The sequence below is a fragment of the Dendrobates tinctorius genome, unplaced genomic scaffold (assembly GCF_039654945.1).
Source record: "Dendrobates tinctorius isolate UK_male_01 unplaced genomic scaffold, ASM3965494v1 ptg000041l, whole genome shotgun sequence".
NCBI classification, from domain to species: Eukaryota; Metazoa; Chordata; class Amphibia; order Anura; family Dendrobatidae; genus Dendrobates; species Dendrobates tinctorius.
The window spans coordinates 954933-972434 of record NW_027361709.1 but is presented as its reverse complement, the minus strand read 5'-3'; the positions used below and the strand labels follow the sequence as shown (position 1 = coordinate 972434).

The window sequence follows — 17502 nt, the reverse complement described above, 5'->3', positions numbered from 1 at the left end:
GTACATAGGGAGCAGTATTATAGTAGTTATATTCTTGTACATAGGGGCAGTATTATAGTAGATATATTCTTGTACATAGGGGCAGTATTATAGTAGTTATATTCTTGTACATAGGCGCAGTATTATAGTAGTTATATTCTTGTATATAGGGTCAGTATTGTAGTAGTTATATTCTTGTACATAGGGGCAGTATTATAGTAGTTATATTCTTGTACATAGGGGCAGTATTATAGTAGTTATATTCTTGTACATAGGGGGCAGTATTATAGCAGTTATATTCTTGTACATAGGCGCAGTATTATAGTAGTTATAATCTTGTACATAGGGGCAGTATTATAGTAGTTATACTCTTGTACATAGGGGCAGTATTATATTAGTTATATTCTTGTACATAGGGGCAGTATTATAGCAGTTATATTCTTGTACATAGGCGCAGTATTATAGCAGTTATATTCTTGTACATAGGTGCAGTATTATAGTAGTTATATTCTTGTATATAGGGTCAGTATTATAGTAGTTATATTCTTGTACATAGGGGCAGTATTATAGTAGTTATATTCTTGTACATAGGGGCAGTATTATAGTAGTTATATTCTTGTACATAGGGGGCAGTATTATAGCAGTTATATTCTTGTACATAGGCGCAGTATTATAGTAGTTATACTCTTGTACATTGGTGCAGTATTATAGTAGTTATATTGTATATAGGAGCAGTATTTGTCTAGTACTTCATCAGGAAAGGTTGATCCTAATGAAGTACTAAATGAATTACTAGACGAAACGTGTGTTGGGGTGAATGGGAATGCTATACCAAGCATATCTATTCTATGTAAATACTTGCTTTCATAAATCTGTTATTTAATCTGTTGTGGATGTTTTACCCCTGGTATTGTTTCACATGTAGATGGTCCAGTAATGAAAAGCATATTATTCTATGAAGCTTGTACCATATAGAATCTCTCTTTATGTCTGCTCATTGGCTTTTATGTATCCACTCTAATTTTTGTTGGTTTTAACATTTAATAAAAATCTCATTTTTTAATGGCATATGCTGTATGGTGGTTAATTTCACCTCCTCTGATGTCTATACATATTATATGAGCTTATTTACCCTCAGTTACAATTTCAGTGGGTATTTTTGTTGTTTTCCGTCTGTATGTTTACAGCAGAATCTATAGAGCGAGTTCCTTCAACATGGGTCGCGATGTTCTGCTCCATTAATACAGTGATGTACTGGATGTAAATTAAGATGCAAATTGTGTGTGATTAGGGCCGATGATCCGGATGCGTCCTGTGATGTACAGCGAGCCTCACAACATACAATGGTGATGTGTATGTCACCGTGTGCTCGCGGTCAGAGAGTTTCCCCGCACGGTTACTGAGTGTTTATGGTTCGGCTAGGGGCATTACTATAGGGATCCTAATTGTGTTTTTACGTTTCTCCCGTACACCTTCAGCTTCTTTGTTCTCAATGAACCTGATGAGTTTTGAAGAAGCAAAAACAAAATGTAACTGATTGCAATTCATCGTCTTGAAATGAATGATGGCGGTGACAACGTACTGTATGTGCATCTTGGTAACAAAGCTCCACTTGTGGAGGGGGTTAAGTGGCATTCATCTGCAGCTGAATCGCCTCCCAGCAATTTGCACAAGGACGTATCTCGTGGGAGCAGCAATTCGTGCTGATTCTGGAAAAATAGTCGCTATGTTTTGGTACTTTAGAGGGTTTTTGTTTTTTTTTTTCCCCGTCAGGTTTGTGAACCCACAATCTACTTACTGATTTCTGTGCCGCATTAACATGTTTTTCCTTCTGTTCACAGACTGTTCCCTCTGCATCAGGAAGTTTCTGTCATACAAGACGCAGTGTCCCACCTGTTGTGTGGTATGTCCTTACATCTGCCATATCATTTCCTACCTCTGTAAGACCGCCGCTAGTTGCCTTATTGGCCACATCTTTTGTGAAACACCTAAAATGCAATATTTTGTTTGCGTTCCAGCTGTGAATCTCAGCAACGTGTTTTTAATCATTGTATTCAATCACATATAATAAGCCCCTTAAGGGTGAGTGCACACAGCGCGGATTGCACTGCGGATTTTTCCGCGCGGAGTGACCTGCGGTTTATCTGCAGATTTGCCTGCAGTTTTCCCCTGCGGTGAACAATGGAACAGGTGTCAAATTGCTGCGGAATCCGCAGAAATAATTGACACGCTGCGGATTTAAAACCGCAGCAAATCCGCGCGGAAAAATCCACAGCATGTGCACAGCGGTTTTGAAATCCCATTGCTTTGCATTGTACTGTACAACGCCTGCAGAACTGCTGTGGATACGCAGGGCCAAATCCGCAATGTGTGCACATACCCTTGTCCGTTGTCTTTCAAGATCTCTGATTGCATCCATTTTAAAGGGTTCTTTTTCTTATTTATTTCCAACTAAATGGTTTGGCCCACTTAAAGTATGGATAGGTGGGAAATATATGATCTCTTGGAAACTGAGCTCCCACTACAGAAGTCCATGATAATGCTCAGGACTGATCTCCTCTGTACTCACTTCTTTGGGACCTCTGGAATGGCTTTCTCCCATGGAGGTGGATGGAGCATTGGTCATGAATGCTCACTGCACTCTTTTCACACAAGGGACTTTTGGGACCCCTCAATTGCATGTCGCTTATTTAAAAAGACTTATTCTGCAGGTGAACTAATGTTGTTGGCTGCCAGAGGGAGTAGGAGACTGATTCTGTCTCTAGTTCAACCCCAAATAGAAGAAAATGACCAGCACATCCAAACTGTGAACAGGTGCCATCTAAAAAAAAAAAATAACGATAGAAATGGATTAATTTGCACCCTGAATTGCTACAAATGATAACTATAGAACATTGACTGCATTACTGCAATAGAAAATAGGAAAGCTGTACATTATGTACATATGGAATATTGGAAAAATGAAATTGCTATGAAAATTGTACAGTAAAAGCGAATCAGTGTTATATCAGGACAGGGACTCCACAATCAAGGACGCCTTGATGTTGGCTATTACTTTTTCTTTCGCTGTAATATTTCATAGCAATTTTGCAGTTTTATTTTCCCCATATTATACATATGTATCCAATGTAGCGTTTTCCTATTTTGTATAGCATTAATGCAGTTCCAGTGCTCTATAGTAGAGTTGAGCGAAACGGGTCGAAAAAATTCAAAAGTCGCCGACTTTTGGCAAAGTCGGGTTTCATGAAACGAAACCCGACCCTAGGATGAGGTCGGCCACGAGGTCGGCGACTTACGCGCCAAAGTCGCGTTTCATAAGTTTGCTTTGCGCTCTTTTTCAGCCAATCAGGATCCACGGACACTGTGGGCAACGTGATGACATAGGCACGGGTCACCACCATCTTTCAGAAGGGCATGCAAGTGATTGGCTTGCTTTGGTGGGCGTCACAGGGGGTATAAAAGGGCGTGCACGCCGACCGCCATCTTATTTCTGCCGATCTTAGTATAGGGAGAGGTTGCTGCTGATTCTGTAGGGAGAGCGTTAGGCAGGGAAGAAGACAAAAAAACTGCTTCTGCTGCTAGCGATTTGGCCTGCACAACACACAAGTCACTGTGTGTGCAGTGCAAGGGGAGGCTATATTGTGGTGTATCAGTGGTGTTGGTTGTTGGGCTGCCTTCTAAGGCTTCCTGACACGCTGGCATTGCTGTTTACCCACTGCTCCGCAAACTGCTTTTTTAAAAGCAATCCAATCTCCCTTATCCTCTCGTCACTTTGGTCACAGGCAGCTGTGCCATCGAGCGTGTCACATAGCGCTCAGATATCAGTGGGCCGCACACAATCCACAAGTGTCCAGTGTCCAAAAGTGTACGCAGAGATTCAAAATCTCCATTATCCTCTCGTCACTTTGGTCACAGGCAGCTGTGCCATCGAGCGTGTCACATAGCGCTCAGATATCAGTGGGCCGCACACAATCCACAAGTGTCCAGTGTCCAAAAGTGTACGCAGAGATTCAAAATCTCCATTATCCTCTCGTCACTTTGGTCACAGGCAGCTGTGCCATCGAGCGTGTCACATAGCGCTCAGATATCAGTGGGCCGCACACAATCCACAAGTGTCCACTGTCCACAAGTGTGTGCAGAAATTCTAAAACTCCCCTGTCCTATAGACACCTTGTACCTTGTTTTACATTACTATATAGTTTGTTGGATTTTGTCTACATTTCTACCAAAAATGAGGAAGGCTGGTGGAAGAGGCCGTGGAATTGGGCGGGGGTTGGCAGCTGGTAATGATGGTGTTGGTGGTGGATCTGATGGTAGTGGCAAGAGCAAAATAGGACCAAATGCAGGAGGTGCTGACCCTGCGTCATCGTCTGTCTACATAAGGCCTCGAACGCTTAGTTTTCTAGGAGTTGGCAAACCGCTTTTAAAGGCAGAGCATCAGGAAAAAGTTTTGTCTTACATTGCTGACTCAGCCTCCAGCTCTATCGCCTCCTCTTCTTCAGTTGTAAAAAGTAAAAGCACTGAGTCGTCATTGGAGGCTCATGTTCATGAACCACACCTTTCCTTGTGTCATTCACCCCAACCAAGATTGAAGGATGACGCAGGCCATACTACTGATTACTCCATGGAGCTGTTTTCACATACCATGCCTGGATTATCAAGTCAAATGGTGAATTACCCAGGCCAAGATGAATCTGACATGGAGTGCACTGATGCACAGCCGCTGATGGATGATTCTGCTGGTACATTCACTCAGAGCACTACATTGTCCTTGCAGTGTACAGAGCCAGATTTTGACCCTGATGAGACTCAGGTGCCCCTTCCCGCACACTATACCACCATACACGGTGACACAGAGAAAGGTGCACATGACATAGAAGAGGAGGTGATGGATGACCCAGTTGTTGACCCAGATTGGCATCCATTGGGGGAAGAGGGTGCTGCTTCCAATAGCTCAGATGAGGAGCATCCACAGTAGACATCGACATCGCAACAGCTGTTATCTGGCAGGCCCGGAGCACTCCAAAGACAGGTTCCAAACATCAAAAGAGTTGCTGGACAGCTTGTCCAGAGGGTCAAAAGATCACAGCGTGCTAGGCCGCAAAATGTCTGCCAAAGTAGGAAGAGTGCAGTGTGGCAGTTTTTTGAACAAAATCCTCATGATCAGGCCAAGGTTATCTGTAAGAAGTGCGCAAAGACCTTTAGCCGAGGGAAAAATCTGAAAAATTTGAATACCAGTTGCATGCTTAGACAGTTAACCAGCATGCACTTGCAAGCGTGGACACAACACCAAACCTCAAGTGCCACATGTGCAACTGATCACAACGAAGGTAGTCAGCAACGCTACATTGTTTCCCCCACTGTAAGCCCACCGGTTAGCACAGCAGCAAATGTTGAGGTGTCGTTGCAAGGCCACAGCAGTCAGGGAATCCCACTGTTATATCAACGAAAGACTGATTCTAGGCCATCAGAAAGAACACCAACTCCATCATCAACCCTCTCTCAGTCCGCCCTGTCCACCGCTACTTCCACCATATGCAGCTCTCAAGTCCAGCTCACCCTCCCAGACACTATGAGTAGGTCAAGAAAGTACTCAGTCTCTCATCCGCGTACACTGGGTTTGAATGCCCACATTGCCAAACTAATCTCGTTTGAGATGATGCCCTATCGGTTGGTGGAAAGCGCAGCTTTCCGCGAACTCATGGCCTATGCAGTACCACGCTATGACCTACCCAGTCGCCACTTCTTCTCTCGCAAAGCCATCCCAGCCCTCCACCATCATGTGAAAGACCGCATTGTCCATGCACTCAAGCAGTCAGTGAGCGGAAAGGTGCACCTCACAACTGATGCATGGTCCAGTCGGCATGGCCAGGGCCGTTACGTGTCCATCACTGCGCACTGGGTTAATGTGGTGGATGCAGGGTCCACAGGGGACAGCGGTGGTGGGACAGTGCTGCCTAGCCCACGGTATAGGAAACAGTTGGCTGTAGGCGTTCGACCCTCCTCCTCCTCCAGAAGCGAAAGCTCGTCCACAGAGCGCAGTCGTACGAGCACTCCATCTGCAGCTGCCACTGTTGCACACGATGTGTCCCCCTATCGAGCAGCTAGTGGAAAGCGTCAGCAGGCTGTGTTGCAGATGATGTGTTTGGGCGACAGACACACCGCCGAGGTGCTGGCCGAGTACTTGAAGCGACAAACTGAGTCATGGCTGGGCAGTGTACATCTTGAGGCAGGCAAGGTAGTTAGTGATAACGGCCGTAATTTTGTGGCAGCCATAGCCCTTTCAAAACTCAGCCACATACCTTGCTTGGCTCACACCTTGAACCTGGTGGTGCAGTGCTTCCTCAAAAATTATCCGGAGTTAACAGCCCTGCTCCAGAAGGTGCGAAGACTGTGCGCGCACATCCGCCGGTCGCCTGTACACTCCGTTCGTATGCAGAAGCTGCAGCGATTGCTCCACCTTCCCAACCACCGCCTCATTATCGACATTGCAACAAGGTGGAACTCCACCCTGCACATGGTGGAGCGGCTGTGCGAGCTGAGGCAGGCCATAATGCATTTGTGGGAGGATACACGGCCAGGCACTTTGAGAGCAGACATGGAGTTGACAGGTGTGCAGTGGTCGAAGCTGAAAGACCTCTGTAAAGTCCTTCAGTGTTTTGAGGAATGCACACGGCTGGTAAGCGCAGACGACGCCATCCTAAGCATGAGCATCCCACTTATGCGTCTGCTCATGCAAACTTTGACGCACCTTAAGGAGCAGGCGTCTGCAGCCAATGTTGATGAGGAGGAAGAGGAGGAGGGAATCCTTGATGACATTCAGCCATTGTCTGCTCAGGGACCTCTCCTGGACGAGGTGGAGGAAGAAGAGGAGGAGGAGGATGATGGGGATGATTACTTAGGGGAGGAGGATGCATCTCGTGGGGCAAGTGAAAATGTTGGCGTGGCAAGGTCTGGTACAGGGTTTGTGCGTGACTGGAGGGATGTGGATTTGCCAGAAAGTGCTCCTCCACCCAGCACTCGCAGTGCATCATTGACACCGGGAACATTGGCCCACATGTCAGATTATGCCTTGCGGATCCTAAAAAGGGACCCCCGCATTGCCAAAATGATGAACGATGACGACTACTGGTTGGCCAGCATCCTGGATCCACGCTATAAAGGCAAATTACAAAACATCATGCCACAGGAGAACCTTGACTTAATATTGGCTAATAAACAAGCAACTCTGGTAAATCGGTTGCTTGAGGCATTCCCAGCACACAGCAGCGGTGATGGTTCTCACACGAGCCGTACGGGCCAGGGGCAGCTTGGCAGAGGTGTTCGTGGTGCACACAGCAGAAGTGGCGTTGGAGACAGGGGTTTCATGACAATGTTGTGGACTGATTTTTCAAATACCGCTCACACAACTGGTAATACTGCATCGATGGAAAGTGACAGGAGACAGCAGTTGTCAACTATGGTTACAAACTACTTTTCCTCCCATATCGATGTTCTCCCACACAGGTCATTCCCCTTTGACTATTGGGCCGCTAAACTGGACACCTGGCCTGAATTGGCCCAATATGCCTTACAGGAGCTCGCTTGCCCAGCTGCAAGTGTGCTATCGGAAAGAGTCTTCAGTGCAGCTGGATCAATCCTGACAGAAAAAAGGACCGTCTGTCAACCCAAAATGTGGATGATCTAACCTTCATTAAAATGAACCACGCATGGGTTTCCAAGGATTTTGTCCCACCTTCCCCTGATGACACATAGGGTGACAGAAAAATGGCTTGCTTTGGTCCACCTCTTCCTGGTACTTCACCTATTTCGCCTTTTGCATCAGTTGAATGTCCAACATCAACATATGCCACTTTCTAAAACTCCCTAACTGTGCTGCCTCCCCCCCCATGGCCGGGGTCACCACCTAGCGCACGACACCGTGCGAGTGCCGTTGCCCTGGACAGGTGGGTAGGCCGACTCTTGGGCGCGGGCACTGGCACAGGGTCCCTCATAGTGCAATCAAGTGTCTCTGACGGTGGTGGTGCACACCCGCCGTCAGACACACCGCTGTACTATGAGGGGCCCAGTGCCATTACCGACGCCCACGAGTGGGCCCCCCTTGCTTGGCCAGGGCCCCAGCACTTGCAATCTTTACCTCTCCCTGCTCCTCCGCTGTGTAATCTGGGCCGTCAAATCCATACTGTGCCTGACACCGTCTGAGCCTGCCTCCTGATGTATAGACATATATTTTGAATGTGTACGCTATCCATACATGTTATCCGGGGATACGTTACCCCTTCTAACCTTTGTGCAATGACGTGCAATCCATACTGGGCCTAACACCGTCTGAGCCTGCCTCATGCTGTATAGACATATATTTTGAATGTGTACGCTATCCATACATGTTATCCGGGGATACGGTACCCCTTCTAACCTTTGTGCAATGACGTGCAATCCATACTGGGCCTAACACCGTCTGAGCCTGCCTCATGCTGTATAGACATTTATTTTGAATGTGTACGCTATCCATACATGTTATCCGGGGATACGGTACCCCTTCTAACCTTTGTGCAATGACGTGCAATCCATACTGGGCCTAACACCGTCTGAGCCTGCCTCATGCTGTATAGACATATATTTTGAATGTGTACGCTATCCATACATGTTATCCGTGGATACGGTACCCCTTCTAACCTTTGTGCAATGACGTGCAATCCATACTGGGCCTAACACCGTCTGAGCCTGCCTCATGCTGTATAGACATATATTTTGAATGTGTACGCTATCCATACATGTTATCCAGGGATACGGTACCCCTTCTAACCTTTGTGCAATGACGTGCAATCCATACTGGGCCTAACACCGTCTGAGCCTGCCTCCTGCTGTATAGACATGTATTTTGAATGTGTACGCTATCCATACATGTTATCCAGGGATACGGTACCCTTTCTAACCTTTGTGCAATCCATACTGGGCGTGAGAACGGCTGGCGAGCTGTTAAGCAAGCTACAGCACCTGTCCAGACAAGTACAGGGATTCCCTAGCGAGGAGACTTATTTGATTGTTTTCTATGTTGGGACAGCAATTTTTGGGGAGCACTATACTCTGGAGAATGATAGATGGGGCCCACCATACACTGGAACATTCCAAAGGTGGACATCAGACACTGGAGCAGCATTTACAGGGCCCATTATACACTAGAGCATTAGAAATGGGGCCCATTATGTTTGGAGCATTATTTGGGCCCATAAGACAGTGGAGCTTCATCCATGGGGACCAACATATACTGTAGCATTATGTGGAGCTCATCATAGACTGTTTCAAACATTATATGGGACCAATGATTTTGTATGGAGAAATAGATGGGCCTCGTCATGAGATGTAAAAAGTGAGGTATTTTTCATTGTACTATACCGCTATTTCTCTGCCGTATCGGAGCATGATGAGTTGTGGTATGTGTTAAAGGGGCGCTCTTTCGCCCAGGGCACATGAAAACCTGCAGCCAGCCTTCCCCCCCCCCACAAATTTAGCCAAATAACCCCCATTTTTCAGTGCGTAACTTGTATTATGAAGTTAATTAAGGTTGACAAGCTTAAGTAAGAAGAATTGATGCTTTTGGCATTCAAATGGGCACTGTAGGTGTGTTTCCTGTCCTCCTCTCACTGCCGACTTTTATTCCCCATTAACTTACATTCGGTTTCGTGTTTCGGGACGACCCCGACTTTTCCCTATAATCGGACGATCTTGCTCGACCCGACTTCTGGAAAAGTCGGGTTTCACGAAACGAAACGCGACCCTAAAAAAGCAAAAGTCGCTCAACTCTACTCTATAGTTATCATTCGTGGCAATTCAGGGTGCAGCTTAAACTTTTTCTATAGTGTGATCCCAGCAACACCGGTTGGCTACTTATGGGAAAAAAAAAACGTAGAACTTAAAATTAGTGTTTTTATGTTCTGGAGACTTTGTAACTAACTCTGTGTCTGTGGTTGCCTGACTGCACTCGGATGACATCTGAGTGCAGTCCAATGTTCTGCATGCACCCATAGACTTGAATGGGTGGGCATCTTCCAATTTGCTAAGCCATTTGAGACGTGCTGTGATTTTTTTTTTTTTTTTGTATAATTTATTTTTTTGCTCATGTTGAATCTGCATGAGAAAAAATGAGCATATCTGCACTGCCTCTTAGTATTACATCGGTGAAGTGCTATCCGATAAAACATCACACAGCGCTCAGCCATGTTATATGCTCATGTATTATGCTCAAGTATTAGGCCGGGGGTCACACTTGCGAGAAACTTGAACGAGTCTCGCATCTCAGTACCCGGCACCGCTGCCAGCACTTGGACTGGAGCACTCAGCTGCATAGAAATACATGCAGCTGCACACTCCGGTCCCGAGTGCCGGTGATGGTGCCGGGTAATGAGACTCGTGCAAGTTTCTCGCAAGTGTGACCCCGGCCTTAGTCACAATTCAGCAGGTATAAAATAAGGGAACTGCTTTAAGGTCCCCTGCTATTGGTTTACCCAGGAGGATTCACACTTTTCTGCACACCAGGCATTGCAGGAGCTCGCTGCCGAGACGATTGCTTCCATGCAGTAAATTGCTTACAAGTATTTTCATGTTTATTGAGTAAGATTGGTGGAAGGCTCTGCAGCTGCGGTACAAAGGCTTGTTCTGTTCCCCGCCATAGATAAGGCCGGTTCTGTGCTACATAGATGATCAGTCCTTCCCCTGACTCTGAGCCATTAAACATACATTTACCGGAGAGACGGCACAAGTTTCACCGCTGCATTTGTACCTATAGTCGACCCTTGATCAGATTTGGGTTCCCTATATTTCTGCCAATAATGCAGCTCCTTTATGTTTCCTGCTTCCTACTGATGACAATCACCAAGTTTACTTTGAGAATAAAAGAAATGTAGATGAAGTCCCTAGTTCTGCTTCTTTTATTATCGGGGCTGCCCATACTGGCGAGCCACCATTTCTTTTTCCTGCGCTTCTACCTGAATTGCTTTTTTTTTCTAACAATGATTTTCAGAGCGTGATGCCAAGTAAAGCATCAGATCGTGCACGTGCACTTATACCGGCTGCTGTAGATGCCAGATATGTCCCATGTGTCTTGTTTCAGGGTCTGGTAGTTTGTTGTGTTTTCTACACTACAGCCAGCACCTACATAAAAGTCTGATAGCAGGGAATTGTAGATTTCATTAAAGGGAACTTGTCACTTTGAGCATAAAGTCTGAACTGGTGGTAGTGCCGGAGTCAGTATAGCCTGTATTTTATTTCTTGGAGTCCATTAGGTGGTCCTAATCAGTGATTTGCAGTCCTCCCTGTGTGTGTATGCATGCAAAGATCTCTTGCGGTAATTGATATGGACCGCCCACTGGACTCCTAATGTGTGATGGAGATCCACAGCTCCAGCTCTGTAACATGCAGCTTGTAGATTGCACAGCGTTTCTGACAGGTTTCCCTTTCACCCTTTTTGACATATGATATACCGCACAGATTACACCTGCCATTAAGGTTGCGATCACACCTTGTGGCCGTGTTGCGTTTTTTTGCAGCTGTAAAACTGCAAAGCTTTTGCTGCAGCTTTGGAAAATTGAAGCAGAATGATGTAGCAAAAAAATACTGCGCCGATGCATAAATGCATCGGAGCAGGGCGGTGGTAGCTACATGTAGATGACCTGTTCAATCTCTGACCACGGCACATAAATGATTGTGATCCATGTAACACCTTATTACCTCCTGCAACCCACCAATGAGCACTCTGGCATGCAGCCCCACATCTCCGCCATATGATTTTTTAATAATTGCATTTTATAGCATGAAATAAGAATTCGGTCTCTCACAGACCTGTTAGTTTTTCTCTCAGAAGCCTTCCTACTCTGTACTCATTACCTGTATTTATTGCACCAGTTTGATCTCATTACCTGTGTAAGATACACTCAGTCAATCACACTCCAACCTCTCCACCATAGCCAAGACCAAAGAGCTGTCTAAGGATACGGACAACATTGTAGATCTGCACGAGGCTGGGATGAGCTTCAGGACAATAGGCAAGCACCTTGGTGAGAAGGCAACAACCATTGGGACAATTATTAGAAAATTGAAGAAACACAAGTTGACTGTCAATCTTCCTCGGTCTGTGACTCCATACAAGATCTCGCCTCATGGGGTAAGGATGATTCTAAGAAAGGTCAGGAATCAGCCCAGAACTGCTCGGGAGGACCTGGTCAATGACCTGAAGAGAGCTGTGACCCCAGTCTCAAACATTACCGTTAGTAACACGCTACACCAACATGGATTAAAATCCTGCAGGGCACGCAAGGTTCCCATGCTCACGCCAGCGCATGTCCAGGCAGTTTGAAAATTCACCAATAACCATCTGGATGATCCAGAGGAGGCATGGGAGAAGGTCATGTGCTCAGATGAGACCAAAATAGAACTTTCTGGTATCCACTCTACTTGACGTGTTTGGAGGAAGAAGGATGAGTACAACCCCAAGAACAATGTCCCAACCGTGAAGCATGGTGGGGAAAATATCATATTTTGGCAGTGCTTTCCTGCAAAGAGGATAGGACGACTGAACACTCATACGGCAACGTGAGCCGAAAAGTGAAAAATGGGCATGGCTCTTGGACGAAAAGGGAGGAAAAATTGACGATTAGTGGGTTAAGCCTGCCGGTAGGGTCCGTGTCCCTTTTTAATAGACTCTATTGCTTTAAGCTGCAGATATTGAATAATATTCTCTCCTATGAAGATGGTAATTGAGATGTGAGGAAATCTCCGGGATTTATACCGCAATACCGTGCACTAAAGTGAATTATGGAAATGCCGCCCAGTCTTGTTTCTTTTAGAACTACGGATCATTGAAATCCAACCTCTGCTAATAACGATGAGCTTGGTTTATGGCAAATGCAGGTGTGTCTGTGTCTCCGTGTGTAGATTTGTGAATCTGATATTTTTTTTTTTCCTCCTTTTCATCCTCCCACACACTTTACATTCCCATGGAAATGCAGCGCTCGTCTGATTATCTCCCGTACACACCATTAAACATACTCATGGGTTTTAACCCCCGGCATTAATACCGCGTCACCGCCATTCAGCTCTTCATCCTGCATTCACAATTATACAGTTTATTAGGAGGAGAAATGGCCGAGCTCTGCGCACAATACTGCGGGCGCTCTCGCGATGCTTCTCCTGTATGGAGCGGGTATAAAACCTCACTAATGATCTGGTGCTGCTCCAGGGACTGTGCTATAGGTCTTCCGGAAAGAAAGAAAAAAGTTGTGTGAACATTTCTTACATTAATGGCTTCATTATTTGCTTGAGATACAAGTTTTCAAGTGTGTGACGCTGGTCAGGATTGTAACGTTGCATCATTTCAGGCTATTATTACTTTATTTTTTTGCATTTCTGATGTAATTAAGTATTGCAGAGCTTCCCCGTAATATAAGAACTGAATTCCATGAGTAGAGAAGTTTTGCATCACACAGGCAGAGTACATTATATTGTCAGGTCAAAAATGAAAAGTCATAAAGCGTGCTTATCCTATAATAAAAACCTAAGGGGCAGGCACACTGCATTAAGGGAATAAATAGTAATGTGTAAAGAACATAGAGAACCTGGTTGACTTTTTTATCTATCCCACCACAACAAGGTGTACCCAATCGGGACAGTCCCTAACTCTAGTAACCTGCCTTGCTATGTGCCCTGCAGGCCTCAGATAGATGGGAACAGAGCGAGACCAGCGCCTCACTGTGCTTAAAACCTGCCTGAGTGGATAAAGGTGCACAGACTAGGGGAGAAGGGTGCACACCTCCAATATATTGAGTACGAAAACTAGAGCAAAATTATTCACAACAAACATACTGTGTATGTAGCACATGTTCAGAAGTAGCAGCAGCCTGGAGGACATTATACAGCAGTGCTGAGCAGTGTAGTTGTGAATCCAACACTTGGGTGTCATTAAGCTATGTGCATGCTGAGGTTTCATAAACAATGCGTTTTTGAACAGAAACTGCTTCAGAAAATGCTCCTTCTTGTGGTTGGAGTTAAGATTTTGGAGGGTTGTTTCTTTGTTTCCAGGCATGTTTTGAATGGTACTTTTTTTATCCTGTAACTTTTTTTTTTTTTTGCTGGTATCTTGATTTCACAGTGTCTAGTTTGGAGCTGATTCCATCCGTAGCCGCTTCAATGATGTGATAGGCACTTTCTCTTTTTTTTTTTTTTTTCCCCCCTGCTACTTAACATATGAACAGTAAAGTGGTTTAGCTATAGAATGAATGGGAAGCAAACACGTACTATAAGCAACGGCATGGAAGAGTGTACGGCCGTACTGAGCTTTTTGGCTGTGAGTCCATCAATATGGTGAGCTAAACACTTACTAGAAGCAGCAGCATGAAGATGTGAGTTCAGTACTGTGGGGAGAAACGCTCACTAGAAGCGGCAGAATGGAGGACATTATGTAGTAGTACCAAGCAGTGTAGCTGTGAAGTCAGTACTGGGTTGATATGGAAAACTTAATAGAAAGCAGCAGCATCTTTCTGTGCTTCTCTGCTCCTTTTTTCACATTTGGTTTTGGAAAGCTAGAGAATGCTGCAGTAATCTGCTCCCTCAGTGAGCCGGCAGGCCGGATTTCTTGCAGTTTTTCAGAGTGAATGATGATTTCAAGAGGTGAAAGAAGCAAAAGAAATGTCGTAAGTGGGGAAGGAATCGGATCTCCGATAAGATATGTCACAAAGTGTTGTACTATACAATTTTCCAAAGCTTGTGAAAACGTTTGGCTGCTTTGTTCCCCAAACGACCCTCCCCCCAAAAAATGAAAATGGCGCCCCACCAGATTGTGACTGGTATTGCAGCTTGGTGTCATTTACTGCTTTGCTGCTTTGGAGAGATAACATCAGACACGACCTGTAAGTCAGCTTGGAAAATTGCTGCCATGTTTTTCTAATACTGAACAATCTGTTTAGTGGGGTCATCTGGTCACAAGTTATTGATGACCCTGGGGGGAACGTCTAATTGGTGGGGTTCCAAAACCTCCCCAGCCCCCCACCGATCAGCTGTTACAAGCTCCGTCAGTAGCAGGAAGGAAGCACAATGGATGGATCTGCATGGTGCCGCTCCATGTAATGGCTGGCGGCCGCTTCTAACGTGCTTTTTTCCGGAGAAGTTTTTTTTTGCTGGTAGTTTACGTGCTCCCCACACGTCACGGTCCGCTGTATTACCGTATATAAGTGGTGGAGTAACGTGGCCGTGTGTTTACAAAGAGGAGACACGTGCCGAGTACTGAGACGTGTTCACAGTAACCGCCTAGATAAAGTACAGGACTGTAGCGGCCATCGGTGTCGCAGCTTCTGCTGCTTCGGTCAGTGCCTTCGGATTATGTTTAGGATCAGGGTGTGTGTTCTTCATTTTACCTACCTTGTACCTAATTCTGCTGCCATGAGCGGCAATGAGATCTGCGCTCTTCTCTGCCCGTACACATAGCCGCACTAAACTTACATTTGTGCTGTATAAATAAAAAGTGCAGTTTTTAGGTTTTTGGTTTTTTTTTGTTTCTGAAAAGTCGTCTTTAATATTACTATTGTACTTTCTCTGCCTCAGACATGTAGGCCCCGTTCTATCAGTTTTCGGCAGATCTCAAAGTTGCGCAAAAAATATTGCAACCTTTGGGGATTTTTACACTAATCCTGGTCAGCTCCATCATGTATTTTGTAAGGTTGCGCAGATCTTTGCTTTACGAGACAAATTCGTTAAGAGACACTCATTACTCTGGATCAGTCGGGGCATAGTGATACGTTTGTACAATACCCTGTTACACCCATTGATGCTGTATTTGTCATTTAATTCTTTCCTTTGTTCTGTGTGGTGATTAGTAATTCTGCAGTCTGCTTCTTGATAGGGGCAGTAATTCTTCTCCTTCCTGATGAGTGCCGACCAGCTGGCAGGTTCCTTACTAAAGGAGAGTAATGATGGAGGAGCCTGCTGGTATCGCAAGTTTGGCCCACAATCTAATGTGTATGGGGACCCCAAACAGTTGACTTTGGGGAGATAAGGATCTAGCATGACTGGTTTTGGACCGCCGTTCCTTTTGTTCTCGAGGAGATAAGCTGCCGCAGCGGCTCCCAAGATGTTTTTTCTCAGCCAGTCACTCCTGTGTATGTGACTGTACCAACCCACCACCGTCTCTCGGGTTAGAGGGGTTGTGCAGCAAGCAGTCGCAATACTGGGGGCCACTCAGCAGCGTTTGTGATGTCAGGGCATCCACCCAAATAATTACCCTGAAGTCTGGAGACAAACAATGAGCCTCTGGGTGGAAAACAAAGTGCATCCAATGGGGTGTAGATTAAATCAGTATTTAAGGCATGACGAAGATTTCAGGCAGACGATGAAACACAGAAATGTAAACTTTAACCTCTCATTTTATGCCTTTTTTAATACTTTTGAGTAACATTTTAACAATACAAATATCCATTGACTCTAAATCCCGCTGCATCCACTTTGTTTTCCATCTGGACTTCTCCAACCAGCAGCTCCTAAGACTCAGTATTTTTCTCCCCACACTGACCTGCGGTTGTAGCAGAGGCCATACATTGTATGGTGCCGCTACCACACGGCTTTTTACTGCATAGTGGTGATTCCCGGGACTGCAGCTCCTCCCCTAGTGAAGTACCGTAAATGGAATTGGAGCTGCAGTACCCGACAATGTCCACTGCGTAGGGTGCAGCGCTATTCTGTCGGCTCTACAACTCCTGATGTAATCAGCTGATTGTTGGGGTGCCTTGCATCCGGATCCCTCTGATCCTGCTGTCTGATATTGATGACCTATCATAAAGCAAGTGGACAATCCCTTGAAGGCTAGGTCTTCAAAACCTTCCCTCGATTTGTCTACAACTTGCTTTTGCAATGCTATCACCTAAACATTTCAGGGTGCAGTTTGGCCGGAGAGTTGCGTCCAGTTTAGCATTCGCACTCCCCCATTCGCCAGTATCACACCTAGTCTTTGTAATCTTTTCATAGCTAGCTCTTTTATAGCGTGAAAAAAAAATTGTTGTAAAACTGATGGAAAACAACAACCTTTTATTTTTTTTTCTTTAACATGACCCTTAGAAAAAAAACCCCTTATGGATATGTGATTTTTCTGTATTAAAAAAGAAAGATGCAAACATAACAACAATGTGTGCATCTGTCTTCTGTATTCTGCAATGTAAAAAAAAACCATCGAGCACGATGAACGAAGATAAGATATAAAAGCTGCAGGCTTCATATCTAAGCTAATTTGTCATGTGCAGCTAAGAGCAGGTGTGTGATGTGCAGTGTCGGTGCCGCCACATCACACTAGGTATAATGTCGCTCTGTGCAGTCGGTGTCTCGCGGCCGGAGAGTCCTCTGCAGCCAAGAGCAGATATGTGACGTGCAGTGTCGGTGCCGCCACATCACACTCTGTACAGTGTCGCCCTGTGCAGTCGGTGTCTCGCGGCCGGAGAGTCCTCTGCAGCCAAGAGCAGGTGTGTGATGTGCAGTGTTGGTGATGCC

General features: G+C 45.5%; 1 protein-coding gene across 4 annotated transcripts in view; it reads left to right on the top strand.

The window, feature by feature from the left end:
- RAD18 (RAD18 E3 ubiquitin protein ligase) overlaps positions 1 to 17502 on the top strand; it is a 281611-nt gene that overhangs the window by 31258 nt on the left and 232851 nt on the right. For all 4 annotated transcript variants that reach the window (XM_073574946.1, XM_073574947.1, XM_073574945.1 and 1 more), the window contains exon 3: positions 1821 to 1882. In XM_073574946.1, the coding sequence (XP_073431047.1) occupies positions 1821 to 1882 (62 nt within the window). The remainder of the gene's footprint in view (positions 1 to 1820; positions 1883 to 17502) is intronic.